Below are 18189 nucleotides of genomic sequence, written 5' to 3' on the forward strand. Positions count from 1 at the left end.
AGAGGCAGAAAAGCTATTTTCAGCTACTCCAAAATGCTGTCAACTGGGTAGGTGGTCTTATTTAAACTGTGCCCTCTACAAACATCTGCAAGCAGATAGAATGAAAAGAATTTGGTTTTCTGACTCATTTCAGTGAAGACCTCATTGCAAGTGGGTGAGTTCTGAAAACAAAAATGGACAGGTTCACGTTACCAAATAGCATGGCCAAATAGAAGAGGACACAAACTATACATTTCAGGGTTTTTTCTTCGGGCTAGTTCTAGTCTGGCCTCCTGAACTGACCACCCATTAGCAGGTGGATGCTTTGCGTGAGCTCATCTTTAAGATCAGTTTAATACAAATGAATCTAGTATGCATTCACTAAGACTGTCACACAAGATGAACCAAAGTGCTGAAAGGGAGGATGAAAAGGGCATTTGCTTTGAATGCTCAGTCCCAATCTGAGTTGAAAAACCAGAGCACACAGCCCCTGTGAGCCCACCTCCTGGGACCTTAGAGCCCAAACTGCAGTGTGGTATGACACAAAACTTGGCTTAGTCTGTACAGTTCTGGTATTCACATATTAAAGTTGAAATGCTCCAATGAAAAGCCTCACAAGTTATTTGGTCCTGATATCCATAGCTTCAATAAACACAGCTTGAGAGAGGAGCTGTTATATTGTATACACCATGCCTTCAGAGTGAGAGAATACTTAGATCTAAAAAATTCTCTTAGGGAGAGAAACGCATATCAAAATCATTGGCAATGAGCTGATGGTGGACAAATTAATTCTAAAGAAAACACAGACAGTTTTACTTTTCAATGCTTAATATCTTTAGTTACCAAAATAATATAGAAGAGGAATGTGTGGCATCTTGATCTATTCGCATCTTAGAGTCAAGACTGGACAAACACAAGTTACAGTCCTCAGTATAGAGGGAAAAAAGAGGCACACAAGGCATTTATAAAGGACATTGCACTAGATAATTAAGTGTTTCCGTTCCTAAATATTATGGATCAATATCCTGAATTTCCATTACTCAGTGAATGAGCATTATTTTTAAAATGTGTTGGTAAAACTTAAAATCCATTAGCATACTGAAATATATGCAGTAAATATTTTACCTGTGGGAAAACTATATACCCTTAATATATTTGCAAAGTTCACCATTACCACAAGATTTACATATGTTGTATATTTAAATTTTTAACACAGTTGGCTTAAATAATAATGCTAGGAATTAAAAAAAAATATCTAAGAGGGGGTGAGCTCTCCCCTAAACAAAATCAACCCCCAAGAAAACAGGTGCAGAGAGAGAAATCTAAAGAAAGGAAGAAGCTATTCATGTCCTTACTCACCTTGACTAATATGGTCATTACTGTAAAAGTGACATTTACTACCTTTGCAAAATCATCTACAGAATCTATCATCTACTGGCCCAAGCAAAAAAATCCGATCATCTACCTAGAATTGAAACAGTAACTCTATTTGTCTAAGATTAGGAATTCCTCTAGGAAATCTCAGTAGAATCCTGCAAAGCTAGCTTAGAAGAGCTCAATATTGTATTTTTATTAGACAATAAATAGCTGGGAAAAAAATGAGGTTTATTATATCCTCCAAATTGGTCCAGATACGACCCTTTTTCTAACGTCCACAGTTTCCCACAAATTACATTAGGATACATTCTGGCAAATCTCTTGGTTTCTAAGTCTGGATAGTAAGAATACCTAGTTTCTGATAATTATTTTTTTAAAAATACAAACTCTAGTCTTTTGATAGAATGATAATTAAGACAACATGTTTCCTTCTGTCTGAGTGGGCTTATATATTTCCTACTGAAACACAGTGAATGCTGGTTACTATAGTTACAGTTTAAATTTAGAATAAATGCATTTCTCTGTAAGTGTGGAATAGTCACATGGAAACAGCTCAAATGCAGCTTTCAAATTAAATCTATGTTATTAAAAACACATGAACAGTCTTAAACTTAAACTAGCAGATGAAGTCCCTTGATAGTACTGGTAAGAAATGAAGACTTGGGGCTGTGTAATTGCCTAAATAGGATGGATGCCTTCTGAGAAAATAATTAGCTCAAATGAACACAGTATTCTACTTATTAGTCTGTGTTAACATTTAAACTCATTCCAGTCCTGTCTAACTTCCTAAAACTTCTGCTTTTAATGTCATTTCTTGTTCACTGTGTAAAGAAATTTGGAAATTAACCCTGAAGAGTGGATCTTATTTATGAAATTCATCATAATTGCATTAGCAGCCATGGACGCATCGCTGCTTTCTGCAGGCATAGCAGACAGGTGAGGAACTGCAGAAACATTCTGCTTTGCTTTGAGAACTATATAAATAATGTCATTAAGTGCCATTAATCCTCCAGGCAAACATACCAACAACGCTCATACATGCTCAGCATGCCTGCTGAATGTTACAAACATTTCATAATCATAGAATCATTTAAGTATTAAGGGCAGTACACAGTGTTGCCTCCCATTACAATTTTCCTGATACCTTCCACTGTAAAACTGTTCTTGGTTACCTATAATTTAGATAAACTGTAAATTTCCAAACTGAAATTTCATGTCTCAGGGTGATTACATTACTGTTGCTGCCTGAAGTGTCAATGAAATGGGTTAGGTGTCGGAGAAAGGCTAGGATAAAATAGATGGGTTTGCCCAGTTTATAATATACTCTTAGGGCACTTCAGCTCAGGTGCTCTCCTGCCTTCATGTCTTGGGTCTGGAACTTAAGATGTGGCTGTGGGTTGCCCCGGTATCAGGAATATACCTCTCTTTTTCCTGAAGGAATCAACCCAATATCCGAATCTCTGAAAAGCTTCATTTTTTACATGCTCTGGAGAACTCTGTTAGCATTTAGCTTGGCTCTCCAAAGATTTAGCCTTTGTTGAAGTGGTCAGAGTGCAGGACTGTAGTGTTCCCGTAATTTCTCATCTGAGCTTCAGGACACTTTTGCCATAGACAGAGCTAGAAAGGTAACTAAACTGAGGGAGATAAAAAGTACGGAGTATGATTTCTTTGAGCATCATTGATCCAGCTCTTAGAAAATACATCTTAATTATTTTTTAAAAACAACACTAATTCAACCACTTTTAGTACTCTTTTGAATATTCAGTTTTGTAATTGCTACATTTAAAGAAAAATAAACTTGGCCCCATTTTTCCCCAAGACAAAGGGAGTTTAGGCACAAAAAGCCTTTTGCAGCAGCTGATATTGTGAATGCCTAAATAGCACAGGAGTGTAAATTCTTTACATTGCTTTAGCTGACAGCAAACCTACCATCCCTTGGACAACATTTTGATCAATCAGCTGCGGAAATTGCTTTTAAAGGAAGAAATGTTTCACTTCAAACTGTATCCATTTTTCATTCACCACTGCTGCACCAAGCACGGTTATGGGGGTTTGTGCAAAAAATAAAGTGAAGGGGGAGGATTGCCATCTGCCAGATTTGCAGAGGCCCAAATTTGCTTGCCTGATATAAACATTGCTCCCATGCCCCTTTCTAATTATGTATCTTCTTGACAGAGCTATGCCTAAGGGATGGAGGAAAGCACAGATATGATTTCCAAAAGCACTTAATGGCTCAAGTCCCATTTTCAAAAGTGCCTGGGGGTCACTGCAACTCAATGAGATTTCAAGAAATGTTCAAGACACCTACATCCAGCATTCAAACGTGACTTGGGAGCTGAAATGCTCTGAGCCCCATGTGGAGACAGCATCGCCTAGCATAACTGATGGGGTTTTCACCTCCAGCTTTCCACCCGCTCTCCAAGTGTACCTCCCTGTGGAAAAACTGCTGTGTACAGGGAAATGGTCTAAGACCATCTGAGATCTTGAACAGTTAGAGTATATCCTGTATACTCATTTTCTCTTGAAACCTTTCTTGGTAGTATAGAATCATAGAATCGTTTAGGTTGGAAAAGACCTTTAAGATCATCCAGTCCAACCATTAACCTACACTACCAAGTCTACTCTAAACCAATCAAGGGTAGACTAGACTAAACCATGTCCCAAAGTGCCACATCTACCCATTTTTTGAACACTTCCAGGGATGGGGACTCCACCACCTCTCTGGGCAGCCTGTTCCAATGCTTGACCACTCTTTCCGTAAAGAAATTTTTCCTAATTTCCAACCTAAACCTCCCCTGGCGCAGCTTGAGCCCATTTCCTCTCGTCCTATTGCTAGCTACTTGGGAGAAGAGACCAACACCCACCTCGCTACAACCTCCTTTCAGGGAGTTGTAGAGAGCGATAAGGTCTCCCCTCAGCCTCCTCTTCTCCACACTAAACAACCCCAGTTCCCTCAGCCGCTCCTCATAAGGCCTGTGCTCCAGACCCTTCACCAGCCTTGTTGCCCTTCTCTGAACATGCTCCAGCACCTCAATGTCTTTCTTGTAGTGAGGGGCCCAAAACTGGACACAGTATTCCAGGTGCAGCCTCACCAGCACCGAGTACAGTGGGACAATCACCTCCCTGCTCCTGCTGGCCACCCTATTCCTGATACAAGCCAGGATGCTGTTGGCCTTCTTGGCCACCTGGGCACACTGCTGGCTCATGTTCAGCCGGCTGTCGACCAACACCCCCAGGTCCTTTTCAGCCAGGCAGCTTTTCAGCCACCACCAGTAGACACCTCACGGCCCTTTTTTAAAAAATGGTCAGGATTCATTCTCCTCTTCCCATGTATAGCTAAAAGAGGGGAGAGGTACATTGAAAATACACCTCAGTCTTCTGTGTTTCCTCAACAGTAAGTTCAAGAACTCAGTTCTTTGGGATGCTCTTCTGAATCCTCTTCTGAGGAACTTACTACTGGGATGCAGCACCCATGGCACTGCAATGTCTACTCCCCTTTGTGTTTCTAGGCATACGTTGCTATTGAAAATGGGCCTCTGGGATTTTTCAAAATGAGACTTTCAGTTCTTCGTGTACACTGCAAACAAGAAGAAATCAAGCATAACTCAACCAGACATGAACTGTGATCCTCCATTGTTGGGGGTTAATGGACCACTGGGAATTTTGTCAATGCCTTTGTAAAAGCACTAATCAGTCTTCACAGTGGAGATGTAAAATACCAAGTGAGACATGCTTTAGTCTTCAATAACAGTGTTCATCACTGATGTAGAATACAGATGCAAATTACAAACTGGTGTTGGGAATTAAATAAAATGGTTACAGTAGCCTAATGTACACAGATTTGGCACTGAGGCATTCTGCAAAATGAGTTATTTCCAAATCCAGCATGAGAACTGTAGTAAGGAGAGTTATCAAATAGAATAATGCAACGTAAAATGGATACTTGAAAGACCTTGCTATATTTTACATCTTTAACTTGTTTCTTCTTGTCTTGCTTTACCAGTTCCATGTCATCCACATTATATTTGTTTTGCCTGCCCATCAAGTGAAAGAGAAGTGAAAATATGTATTACTATTTATAGTCCAAATATGTGGACTCAGTCCATAGTTTTTTATTGCTTCTACCCTCTGCACTGCTTAGCCTTGTTTATGTGAGGTCTGAGCTTACCAATAGATTCCCATTCTCAAAATTATTTTTGACCATTCCTGAAGTGGTATTTTTGCAACAGAACATGTATTTTTCAGTAGGAGAGAATGTCCTCTCATTCAGCTCTCAATCTTCAGTGACTTGCTTATAGAGAGCAGTTCAGCACCTGGTCAATATTTTATGAAAAGAGTAGACCTAATGCCATTAGGAAATGAATTCTCATAAAATTGTAGAAAAACCTTACTCTGTTTAAAAGATAAGGTCGGTTTTTCTTCAGCATAAAAGTTTCCCATCAGTGCAAGAGAACAGGAAGAGGTTTATACATACATGTATATATCAATTTTATTCCATAATTATTTTTTCCATTTACATTAGTAAGTATAGTCAGGTAACTTACTTTAGACAAAGCTTACATGATTATGCTATGTTAAAAAGTTTTATCATCTAAGGATTAAAGTCCTAAGGCATGTTTAGAAAGGTAGAGAATTTATAGGAAACCATTAAAAATAAAACTCACTTGAGTGGATAAACATGCCCTTCTGCCAAGCTGAGCAGAATAACACATTTAAGTTGGCTTTTTGCCCACAGGGACTTCTGTGCTGGGAAAACCTCTTGTTCCTTGTTCTTAAATGTTTGCGAAATGATAGTTTTTATGTACTTTTTCTCCCCTTTTGCTCTGAAAGGAGGGCATGGTTACATGTATTTGTGGGGAGAATGCTGTCTATTTGAGAACACAAATATCGGGTTGGTACCATCATACACCTTCAGCTGGTAACAACAGAGATACGAGTTGCATAACATTTTGCAGTCAGATGTACTTAAACTACTTGAAAATGGATATCTTAGAATGATGTCCAGTTTGAGAGCAGTTTTGTGGCTGGACATCTTAAAGACAACAGAAAGATCAGTGTAAATATTTTAGTGTTTTAGGACCAAATCCTCATTGGCTACAGTGGGAGGAGTAGTAAAACTGGTGAGAATTTACACTCGGCTGTTCTGGAGCAATCTGTGTGAAATCGCAGCCTAAAGTACTTTCAGACTCACAGACCTAAGTCAAGCAGATATATATATATATATATGTCAGAAAATACTGAAGCCTGACATTCATGAAGTGGGAGGTTGCTGTTGTGTGGGGCTTGCAATGTAGGAGCTTTTCTGTGTGCAGAGACTCAGCAAAGAAAAAGTGAAAAGAACTGGAGGTGTAAAATCAATGCTACAGCAAATCAAAATCTCTTTACTACTGAATTAGAGCATCTGTCTAGGAATTTAATAAACTCTAAGTTATGCACATTGTTTTTATGCTTTTTGTTGATTCGCTTTAACTAATGCGAGCGTTTCCATGGGGAGGGAATCTTAGACACAGGCTGCTCAGCTTGCTACTGCCCTTTATGGCAAGCTGAATTTGTTTTGTTTATCTGGACAATAGGAAGAACAATGAGGCAAATAAAAATTCTTCTGATCAAAAGCCCAGAATATGCGGAAATTCTAATCTAAAGCTAAACATCTATACATGTAAATGTAACAAAAATCTAGTGTAAATCTAATTCTGTTGGTGATTCTAGTATAAAATAGTAATTTTTGATGATGGGGAGCAGTTCACATGCATAAATATAGCGCACAGGTAATGCCACAGGCTGCCTGAGATATTGGTACAGGACTGGTAGTTATGTCCCCTCATCTTGGAGACCCTGCCCAGCATAGTAGCTGTGCCCTGCTCTCACTGTAGACATAGCTTGGATAAATCTTTTTGGAGGATGTAGAACCAAGAGAAATTTGGCCTGCAATATTCATTCATTAATGTTATTGTAATATAACAGCTACTTGGTGACTGTTAAACCACAACAGAAGTAGTTTGCAGTCTCTTATGCTGAAGTCCTACTGTTCCCAACATCAATATGATAAAATATCACAACACCTTTATAGCATTATGTTTGGTTTCTACCCAACTGGCTACGCAGTCTCACAGTCAAGAACAACAACTGTAACCAGACAATAAATACATACTGACAAATGCACAAAATGTTTGCAGATGTAGAAAGGGTTGCAATGACGTTTTAGCACTGCAGGATACCGAGCATTTAGTTTTTGTTAATCCCCACTGAGGTCACCAGCTCACCAGTTTATGAGATTTGGTCCTTGCACAGATCAGTGGAGAAACACAGGGCCACCCTCATTTCTTTGTGCTGCCTCTTTCAGTAACCCCCCTCTAGCTGCAGTGCTGCCCTCCAAAACTCCCTCTTAAAGCCTGACTTTACAATTTAACAATCAGCAAGGCAACAAGTCCACACACTGGCAGCAGCACTGAAATCTAATGACAAATAGCTTTCAAACTCTATTGAATCACTAAGAGGTAAAGTCTGGTAATATATCCAACATCCTGGAGAGAATGAGTGGTAGCTCTCCTATAATTATAAATTATTATTTAGCTCCCCTATAATTATAAATTATTTCTTCTGGTATATCACATATATGATAGAGGAGAAAAAGAGTATGGAGTCTTGATTTATCATTCAAAATTACTCTTATCAGCTCATGCTAAGTTGTCACTGTGTGAAGGGCTCTCCTGTAAAAAGATGTAAAAAAATGCACAACTAAATACTTGGAAAGCAACTACCATCGCACAGCACCTTCAAGAAGTAATATAATGTAATTGTTATTGCTTTGTGTGTATATATACATATATACCTATATTTGTATACATATCTATATACACACCAAAATAAAATTGAAGCGGTCACTAGCTTTCAGAGCTATTCCATAATGATTTCACTTATGAAGAATGCAGGAATTGTATATTGCTGGCCAGGAGATAAGGTAGTAAAGTAGATATCTAAAAGACTCACCCTGGCACTAATAATCCCTGGATCTGTGTAGCCTCTCCCTGACCCAAAATGCACAAAATATTACAGTCCCACAGGATAGTATTCCTTCATATATACATAGGCAGAAGAAGGAGTCCAAGCACAACACCAAAACCAATCCCCACCAAACCAACCCCCCCCAAACCCCAAAGAAAAGGAGCAGAAATGAATGGGGGATTGAAAAGCACAAGGCCAATATAAAATCTTTTCAACCTACAACATCACAGGAAGCTGGGCTTGCAAGACAAGTCACAGCCCAACAAACAGCTACAGATGCTCTTTTCCTCCTGTTCTACCACAAGGCATATTTTACTGCTAGATACTACATATGCTGTATTACATAGAATGCAATACCTATGGAAACAGCCACATATAAAGTATGAGAGACATAGCATCCTGGAGTAAACAGCTTAAATGAAGATTTCCATGCCATAGTTGCCTACATTTGCTCAAACGAATCCCAGGACTACTGTGTTTTAGATCAAGCCTCTCATAGTCAATAACCCACACCTGCAGAGGAAATTCAACTCTGAATTAGTACATTCTGGCAAGTATGATGAGCTTTATTCTCTGTAGCTCAGCCCTGTATGCATTGATTGCTCATCCTCCCCTTAGGTGATGTAAATGACCACAGAAGACGTTGGCAAGAGTGCATCAGTCTCACTGGCTCCGAGGGATCATCCAGAATAAATTAAAAAATGGAAAAAATAACCTTGTACAACTGAAACCTTTTATGAAATAATAGCAACCACCTCCCACCCCAGCGCAGGTGTATCACATCATTACATGAATGCAGACAGAAATTCAGATGCCATTGATTTTTCCAGACCTCTCAGACTCACTAGTGAAGAATCAGGATAAGTGGAGAGCATGGTAACTATACCTGCACTTTTCAAAGTCTCTTATTTTTAGACTCTAACCAACCTGTTTTAATCTTTCCTATTTTTTTTTTTCCCCTTTTTTCCCCCCTCTTTTCTCCCAGTATTTCCTACACCACATCTTTTTCTTAGGAGGTATCACATGTCTGACCTTGACTAGAGAGCCTCTATCTTTTGTCCTTGAAAACATCGCTGTGCAGGTAACCCGATAAGCTTTAGGCACTTACATTCTCTCCACCTTACAGAAGATAAACCTCCACACCTTAATCAGTTGCTTTGCTTTGCCCTATTTTCCCCTATAGTTTTTTTTATTACCTATGGCAACTTTTTGTAGCTTTTCATAGTACACACCACACTGTGAGTGAGCTTTGTGCACATTCTTCCCTCAGTAATAACTGAATAGACTTTCCTCTTTTCCCATGTGTGATCCAATCATGTCACTACAACAGTATTTACTGCAGCAATTAATAGCAGGCAAATATTCCTTTTTCAATATCTAGAGACTAAATCTGTTTAATGGGCACATTTTTCCGATCTTAGAAATTATAAAGTAGTTTTTATTTCTGTCTATTATACAAGTACAAAATTGCTTTTTGCTGAAAATCCTGGTGTGGTTGCTATCCAAACATGGTCATGATTAGAGAAAATAAGGTTATGTCAACAAGATATTTGATAGCCTTTCAGTTTATTTTTACGTGATTTAGAACGGACTACTATGAGCTCTATTAACACCTGGGCCAACTCTCCTGAAACAGCAGCAGGTGCTCTACAGAGCATCAAACATCCCATTTCCACACTACAAAAAAAAGGGAATGATCATTTTTATATTAATGCTAAGGCTGAAATAGCTAGGATTAGAAAGTTTATATGCAGTATGTGAGCATTGCTGCAAAAGAGAAATGTAATGTGGTTTGACAGATTTCATTTTCCTCCTACCCTTTCAGTTCTTGACCTTTCTATAACAACTATCAACAGAGGCAGAAAATAATACTGATTTGTGGGGTAGTTCTGATACTATCAGAGACTCGTGGCCAATTTTACAAAAGCACCTAGACACAGTAAACAATACAAACAATGAGAGACATTCAGATGTCTGTTCTCTCTCCATCAGTCAGCATGGATCCGTCACAGCTAAACAAAGATTCAAATTTAGCTTGGAGAGTGGATGGAAGTTTCTTTATTTACATCATATGAAAAATTTACTTTGATATTTATTATCCATCAGTTTCCAGGCAGGCAGAGATTAAATTAACAGATTTTGAAGCCAGAGAGGACCATTATATAGTTTAGCGTCATTTTTTACATCACACAGGCTGAAAAGTTTAATTCTATTACTCTCTCAAAAGAAAGACATACAGTCTTGATTTGAAAATGTCAAGACACTCATTACATCCCTCAGCAGTTTGATGCAATGGCTAATCACCCTGACATTAAAACATGTGCTCTACTTCAAATTCAGAGCTAATTCCCAGACTTGGGTTCTGGTTATTCCTTTTTCTGCCAAAGCTCTTTAGTAGATGGTACTCTCTCGCCCTCCTCCTCTTTCTTTGTGAAGTTACTAATCCACTATAATTGAGTCACCTTTTGAGTTTCTCTTCAGTACAGTTAAACAGCCTGAGCTCTTTAAATCTCACAGCAAAAATCATATCTTCCAACTCTTCAAATAATAACTGTGGGATTTTCCTCTGCTTTCCCCATTTTTTCAGTAGATTGATGCACCCTGTCTTTGGAATACAATGGAATATTTTAACATCATGACCAAGGAGGTAGGAAGGAGGAGGCAGCACTCACCTCCTCTTGCTGGGTATAACTCCCATCTCCTCACTGTCTCCTTCCAGCGTGACCCTCCTCGCCTGCCACCATTCATCATCCGAGGCGTTGATGACGTGAAGGATGTCTCCATACTTAAAACTGAGTCCTTGGCTTGGGAGGCCACTGTCTTTGCTCTTGTCATAGTCAAACATGGCTCTGTGAAAAGACATAAAGATATGAAGACAGGTGATTATATCTGTCTTGGGAACATTTACTTCTGAACAATTTGTCATATTTTATGTTACAGCTAACCCTCGCTCCTTTCCAAGGAGAAGGGTCTTGCTCAGAGGAAAACTTACCACTGTGAAGTTAATCTTTACAGAATCCTCTTTTTTAAAAAGAGAAACTGAACAGTAAAGTATGGTATTTACCGTTTCACTTAATAAAGAACAATCACCATATCAGAGTATCTAGTAAACAAGCCTGGTAGCCAGAAGCCCCTCTTGTCACCTTGCCGACAGCAGTTTGTGGCTGTTGAGCATGTCCTTTTCTCACACTTCCCTGTGCTCAGACAGAAGGGTGTCTGGCAGGCAGGGGTGCATTGAGAGGACTAAATACAAGGGACCAAAACCGTGCTCAGGGTAACACATTTCTTTAGGTGAATGGATGCACCTGTCTTAGCATATAGTTCAGACCAGAAGTGAGCCTTCAAAGGGAATCTCTTGATTATTCCCCCTCACAGTGCTTTGGTTCATGTCCTGGAGCTGTGTTAGGTTGTACAAATTGGATTCCTGAAATTTGAAACTAAACTGAAAGATGCCCTGACCAGAGTAGTGCTAGTCTGACATACACCCCTCCAAATGCACTCTGCGTGGACACAGCAGCACTGCTTTCACCATCCACGTCCAGTCCCCCCGTGCTGCAGCACCTGCTCGAACAGCCCTAGCTTTTTCCTTTGATGTTGAAGATGTTTTCCACCAGTTTGAAGTGGACATCTACCTTGGGTATGCCTATACAAAATAGTCCCATGTATAGGACACGTATATTAATATAAGATGTATATATAAGTTTAGGGACTCAATAAGCACAAATTGAGAGCTAGCTTTAAGGTACCTGGCTATCAAACTGCGGCTGGGCATAATTCAGCATGAATTCACTGCCTAAGTATTCAACCTAGATCCTGGGAAAGAACCTCAGCCTGCCCTGAGCTCTGTATTACCAAGCTACAGCGATACCAATTCTCAACCTCATCCTGTCTGGCACCTACACCAGTTGACATACTCCAGTTTCTCAGGGGAAGACCCTGCCCATGAATCCCAGCAAGGCTGTATGTGACTGTATGTCAGTCACTGGAGTTACCTATCTAAAAATCCAGATCTTGGTTTCTTACAGGAAAAAACACATGGCAATATTTTTCCCATGTAAAATATTATTTAAAGATCATGCCTGTCGAGAACTGATGTTTATTTCCTATAGGGAAAATAATATGATTATAATTCTGACTACAGAAATGTTAGGTCAGTAAAATCCCAAGAGGTGTATAATAATTCCTACTCTTTTATTGTCAGAAATAAAGCCGTGGCAATCTCTTCACTGGTAAACACTTCTGTGAGAAGGATTTGATATAATTAATTGTTGTGCATTGTAGTGTAATTGCAGAGAATTATTATAGCAGCTTTATGGGTAGATTTAAAACACTCAAGGCAACCTCTCATAATGAGGAGAACTTAAAAAAAAAAAAACGTTATCAGAGTTGTAACTATGCAACCAAAATAATTTAAAAGCTCTCATAAGCACTCATTCTGCATGAAAGGCCTGGTTCAGGAGGAGGAAGAATGCTATTTGGAATATGTCTTTTCTTAAAGAGTTTACAGTCATGTGCTAACATCTTCAGAAAAGCCCAGATAATTCCCTTTGAGGATGAAGACAATAAATAATTCTGCTGAATTTTACATAATCTATGAGCTTAGATATGCTTGTGCCTTTTTTGGTAAATGTTCCTGGACTGCATGCAACCTTTGGAAAATTTTAATGGCTTAGAAGTGTATCTTAGAATAGATACAGATGGCACCTTCGTATTGCAGAGCAAGGTGTATTAAAAATGCTGAAGATATACAGAGGGATTAAAGGCACGGTATAAGATAACATAATTTTAATAGCTTAGAAGTGGAAATCCTTTAAAAATTTGGCTATGTCTTAGTAAAAATTTACATTCATAAAGGGTTCTTATCAGTAGCAGGTCATCTGCTGCCTTGTCAAATAAGGCTTTCTATGAGGACATATGATGAAGTAGCATGTGAATCCAGAAGGAGCTAAGTATCATTAGTCACCTCTTCTTAACCAATTAATGACACCTGATGCCTGGAGAAATGGCAGTGCACACAGAAACAGGCATACAACATATCATCCTGTTGGTATTGCCCTTATCAGCATGCAGTGGTCTGAGTTTTAACACTGTATTGAACATTCTTTGTCTTAAAAATTCACTGAGTAATTATGCACCTTGCCATAGAAGCCAATCAGCATCTCAAAACCCTGGTCACACAGTTGGCAACCATGTTGAATACTGTGCAGATGTGATACAATCCTGAACCCACGCATAATTACATTACTCAAAACAAATGACAATATCTTCTGTTGCAGAGAATAGGCAAGACTGTCACATCCCAGATGTAAAACAGATGTCAAACTGGAAATGCTCCATATTTGGCAAGTTCTAAGATGAAGGATGTGTTTCAGAAGCAAAGTAGTAGAAAGTAAGTAGGGCAGTGTTCTTTGTCCTTGAACAGACATTTGTACCTCAGAGCCCATGTATTAACTTAAAATCACCGACTGCCATCGTGCTAGCTGATGTTAATGATGAATGCAGATGGCAATGTTTGCCACTGACTTTCTTTGATTGGAGTAATCATGTGCAATACTAATTAAAATGAGATTACAGATCTCAGACAAGAGAATTTTTGAGCGCACTTTTGAGTGAAAGATTTTGTGGCCGCATGCTCTACAGATGTTGATTACTCCATTAGTAAATGAAAATGATATGACAGCTGACTTCAGTGCTCTTTCCTAAATATTTCAAATTAAGAGCCAGTTTTAAGTTGATAAGGTAACCATATTTAAGTTTATAACTTTGATAACACTGCTGGCTCTGTAAAACACGCTTTTGCAAGTCGGCAGTTGGCCCCGCTATAAAACAAATGGACACCTTCGCTCTAGGCACCGTTGTGTGCATGTAGAAGTTAACATGACTACCTTGGGCAATAGAGAGACCTAAGCACTCATCCTTACCTCCTCCTTTCAGTTCTCAGTCTGTAAGTACAACTTGGATCTCTACATGTCCAATTGCTAGCTCTAGTTTTATTTATTTAAGAGGTTGACATGTAATTTCTAATTTTCTACGTGATGAGCAGCACCCACTTCTGTTTGTGCTCAGTCTTGCAGATATATATAAAAATAACATATCTGCATCTGAAGTGTCAACTGAAGTGATACAAAATGAATGTGGCCAGACCTCTCATTTGGTAAAGGAACTGCGCATGGCAGGCAGAAAAAGACACATTTTTTTGCTTTGCTCTTTCATGGTTTTGGCCAATGACAGCCCAGTTTTACAGGATACCACGCTACATCCTGCAAGCACTGAAACTTTCATCAGAGGGTCAAGTTCAGCTCTCAGCAAAGTCTATTTGATCTATGCAAGCTTCTTTACCCAGATAACATACTAAGGTATGTTAGATACCTTAGGCAGGTTCTGCCATGCCTTGGGGAATATCAGAGGAAAGACTAAAATACAGTAGCATCTTTGCAGAATATTATGTGTTGAGGAGAGGACATAAGCAACCCAGTCCTGCAAAAGACCCACCCTTGCACAGAGCACCCATCACCCCTCTCTGAGAGATGAGCACCATATTTTCCTTTCAGTTAGAGAAGGACCAGCATGATCAGGACCTGACTGCCATAACTCCATAACACGTACTCTTCCAAAATGAGATGTCTAAAAGAAACAGCAAAGAAGTGTTATTCAAACCAGCCAGAGGATTTAACCCGTGAAGACATGTCACAATGCCTCTCCCTCTGACGAGTTAGAGGTATCTGCACACTATACAAGCACACATAGTGCGGATACTGGAGAGTCTGCTCAGCAGAGCTAAAGAGCTTTCTGAACTTGCTAACATGACTATATGTTTTCATATGCTTATTCATGGGTTACTTGGGCAATTCTTCAAGGCACTGAGCCATAACTCATTTTTAGTGTCTTTTACTGCAACTTTAAGGAATAATAATCTCAGGAACCTTACAGCTTTCTAATGGCACTTATCTGACAAGCTTGGATACTAACAGCTTCTCCTTTTTTTCTCCACAACTGATAAAAACACATCTCAAAGAGCAGTTGTTCTTCTTTCAGGTGTTTTATGTCCTCAGTTAGCTGCTTACATCCACTGTCAGGCACTTTTTGGATCATATAGGACAGAACCAAGAGCTCTACAAGGCTTTCTCTATGGCAGTAAGAGCTCTTTTTTCCAGTCAGCTGATTGTCTACTTTTGAACTGGGGTAGTCAATTTTTAATAACAAAGGAAATCAGTTTAAATTATTTAACTTTCATTTTAGAGCTGTCACCAATGTCGTGATCACACCAGCATCAGAAAATTTCTTGTTCAGTATATTCTAGACAGTGCATTTCACAAACAGGTCCCTGTGTTGCACAGGATAGTTAACACATTTTGAGGTTACAAATATAGTAAGCCCAGTGATTACTGTGAAATGTGGATAAAAGACTGAAAGGGGGAACAGCGCTTGCTGCAAACTAATTAAACAGATGTGGTGAAATCATGATTTGGCCATCTTAGTTCCTTTATTAGAAAAATAGGAACTGGTTAATTACATTAGGATAATCACAAAATAGGTTGCGATTATCAAAGGCCTAAAGTATATGCACCAAATTTCCATTAACACCTTTAAACTTTTTTCCTCAATTCCCAGTTTTTTGCAAGATTTTGGGGAAAATATTTAATATCTGTACAACATTTTGAAAGTGAAAGGTGCTATTCAAGTGCTAAGTATTGCTGCTATCTTCTGGGTGAAACCCTCCTGCCTGTAGAAAATTAAGAAACACTGTTCTGAGAAGTGAAGCAGAGGGTGCAAACATTTAGAACAAGCTGGATATCACAAATATTTAAGATTCTGTGAGTCTTGTTTCCTTGATACTATTCCAGGCTTCAGAAGTGATCATTACACTAGGCTAATCCCAGCAGTAATTTGGACAGAACCTAACAGGTTTTATTTTTGTGCTTGGGCGCTTCTTAATCATTTTTAGGAACCCACACCAGTGTAAAACATGAGACAAGCATTTCACAACAGCATCAAAATTCATTGCTCAAAAATTGTTTGAAATTAAAATACTGCCAGTGCCAAGCTGTAATATACTGCCAAACATGCGGTGAGGTATCCACATGGCAGCGAAGACCACTAAAACAGGGGCATTTTTTCCTCCACTTAGTGTAAATACTTCAGCATTTGAAGTATGTCCAAAAGGCAAGTTGCATTGCACAGTAAATTTCTATTTCTAATGACACCTATTATTGCAGCTGGACTAATAAAGTTTGACATAGGAGAAAATACATTAGCTTTAAGGAAATAGCAAATAAATTAATTGTGCAGTCCCATATATTGCAACCTACTCACACCCACCATGCCTATATTGTCACCAGCATTTTAAGAATGAAAAATAGGATACAGAAAGACTACGTGATCTTGCTAAGCCTGTGGCAGAAAAGGGAATTTAACAGAGAAACTGAGCTTCCTCAGCTAATGCTGTAAACACTATTTGTAAGTTAGTAGTATTCATGATCTTCCTGGCAAGGCAAGGGATATTAATGCATTTATGGCACAGCAATATATTCTGCTGAATGCTCCTGTACATTCAGTGCAAAACCCCGAAGTCTTCAACTCCCATATCACTGCAGTATGGCCAGTAATCTCAATTTGATACAGTTCAGGTACTGTGTGGCAGCTTTATTTGCATCTTTGAAATTACTTTCTTCTTCTGGCACAGATGGGAGTTTGCACATAAATTTACAGACTGCTCTTTGCCATTTACTTTATTATGAAACGACAACAACATTTAGCAAGAGACATCTTCAGGTTCTGTAAACAGTCCTAACTCTTCTGCAATCTGCCAGCATATCTGCATTTACACCATTTAAAGATATTACTCTTTTCTTTGAAAATTTCCTTAGCAGAGTTTCTCAGACATCAGGCTTTATAGCATCATCATAAGGGAGAGACACTTTATTCACCTTCTTCTCAACATCTATCCTACTCCCTGCCCATTTTGGTTTGTTTTTTGTTTGTTTGTTTGTTTGTTTACAGATGGGGAAATCCAGTGCACAGAGGTTTAATAATTTGCTGGGGTTTAGACAGTAATTCAGCATCAAAATCAGAATCAGACACCAAGTTTCATAGCTGTCTTTTCTGCACTCTCAGTAATAGATATATTTCCACCCACTTGCAGGCTCAGCTTGAAGAAAACATTAGGAGAAAATGAAAGAAACCCCAAGGTAATTCATTGCTTTAGCTACAACAGAGAGCACAACAGTGCTGTGATAGAAGCAGCCATTACAATACAATTAAGATGCTATTAAAAGGGTTCAATTTTCACATACTAGCTTGTCAATAGACACTTTCACCTTCTTGTCCTAGCTTCGTTTCCATCTGGAGAAGCTGAACAGGTAAATCTTACATGTAGAGTGTAGAAAAAGATTGCTGTCTCCTTGTGAGGTGTGGGAACCTCTAGGGTGCTGCTTGCTATGACTGGAGGCTGCCAGAATAGCCCCTGTGCTATGGATGATCCAGTCATACATTGTCGCCGTCCTCTGAAAGAGTGGGAGGGGACTGTTTTATTAGCTTTTATTAGGAATATACTACAACAAAGTTGTTTCAACAAGAAACATTTGACTGTTTGACTTGTTACCTACAACTCAAAGATACTGTGATTCCTGCTTCTTCTCTTCTTCTCTTCTCTTCTCTTCCTCTTCTCTTCTCTTCTCTCTTCCTCTTCTCTTCTCTTCTCTTCTCTTCTCTTCTCTTCTCTTCTTCTCTCTCTTCTCTCTTCTCTTCTCTTCTCTTCTCCTTCTCTTCTCTTCTCTTCTCTTCTCTTCTCTTCTCTTCTCTTCTCTTCTCTTCTCTTCTCTTCTCTTC

The 18189-nt window shown here is 39.0% G+C and overlaps 1 protein-coding gene across 8 annotated transcripts in view; it reads right to left on the reverse strand.

Annotated features, from left to right (window-relative positions):
* Positions 1 to 18189, reverse strand: part of DLG2 (discs large MAGUK scaffold protein 2) — a 677470-nt gene that overhangs the window by 46826 nt on the left and 612455 nt on the right. For 7 of the 8 annotated variants that reach the window (XM_075727693.1, XM_075727696.1, XM_075727698.1 and 4 more), the window contains one exon: positions 11034 to 11210. The exons of the other annotated variant lie outside the window; for it this stretch is intronic. In XM_075727693.1, coding sequence (XP_075583808.1) covers positions 11034 to 11210 — 177 coding nt within the window. The remainder of the gene's footprint in view (positions 1 to 11033; positions 11211 to 18189) is intronic. 8 annotated transcript variants of the gene reach the window in all.

The sequence above is a fragment of the Pelecanus crispus genome, chromosome 1 (genome assembly GCF_030463565.1).
Source record: "Pelecanus crispus isolate bPelCri1 chromosome 1, bPelCri1.pri, whole genome shotgun sequence".
NCBI classification, from domain to species: Eukaryota; Metazoa; Chordata; class Aves; order Pelecaniformes; family Pelecanidae; genus Pelecanus; species Pelecanus crispus.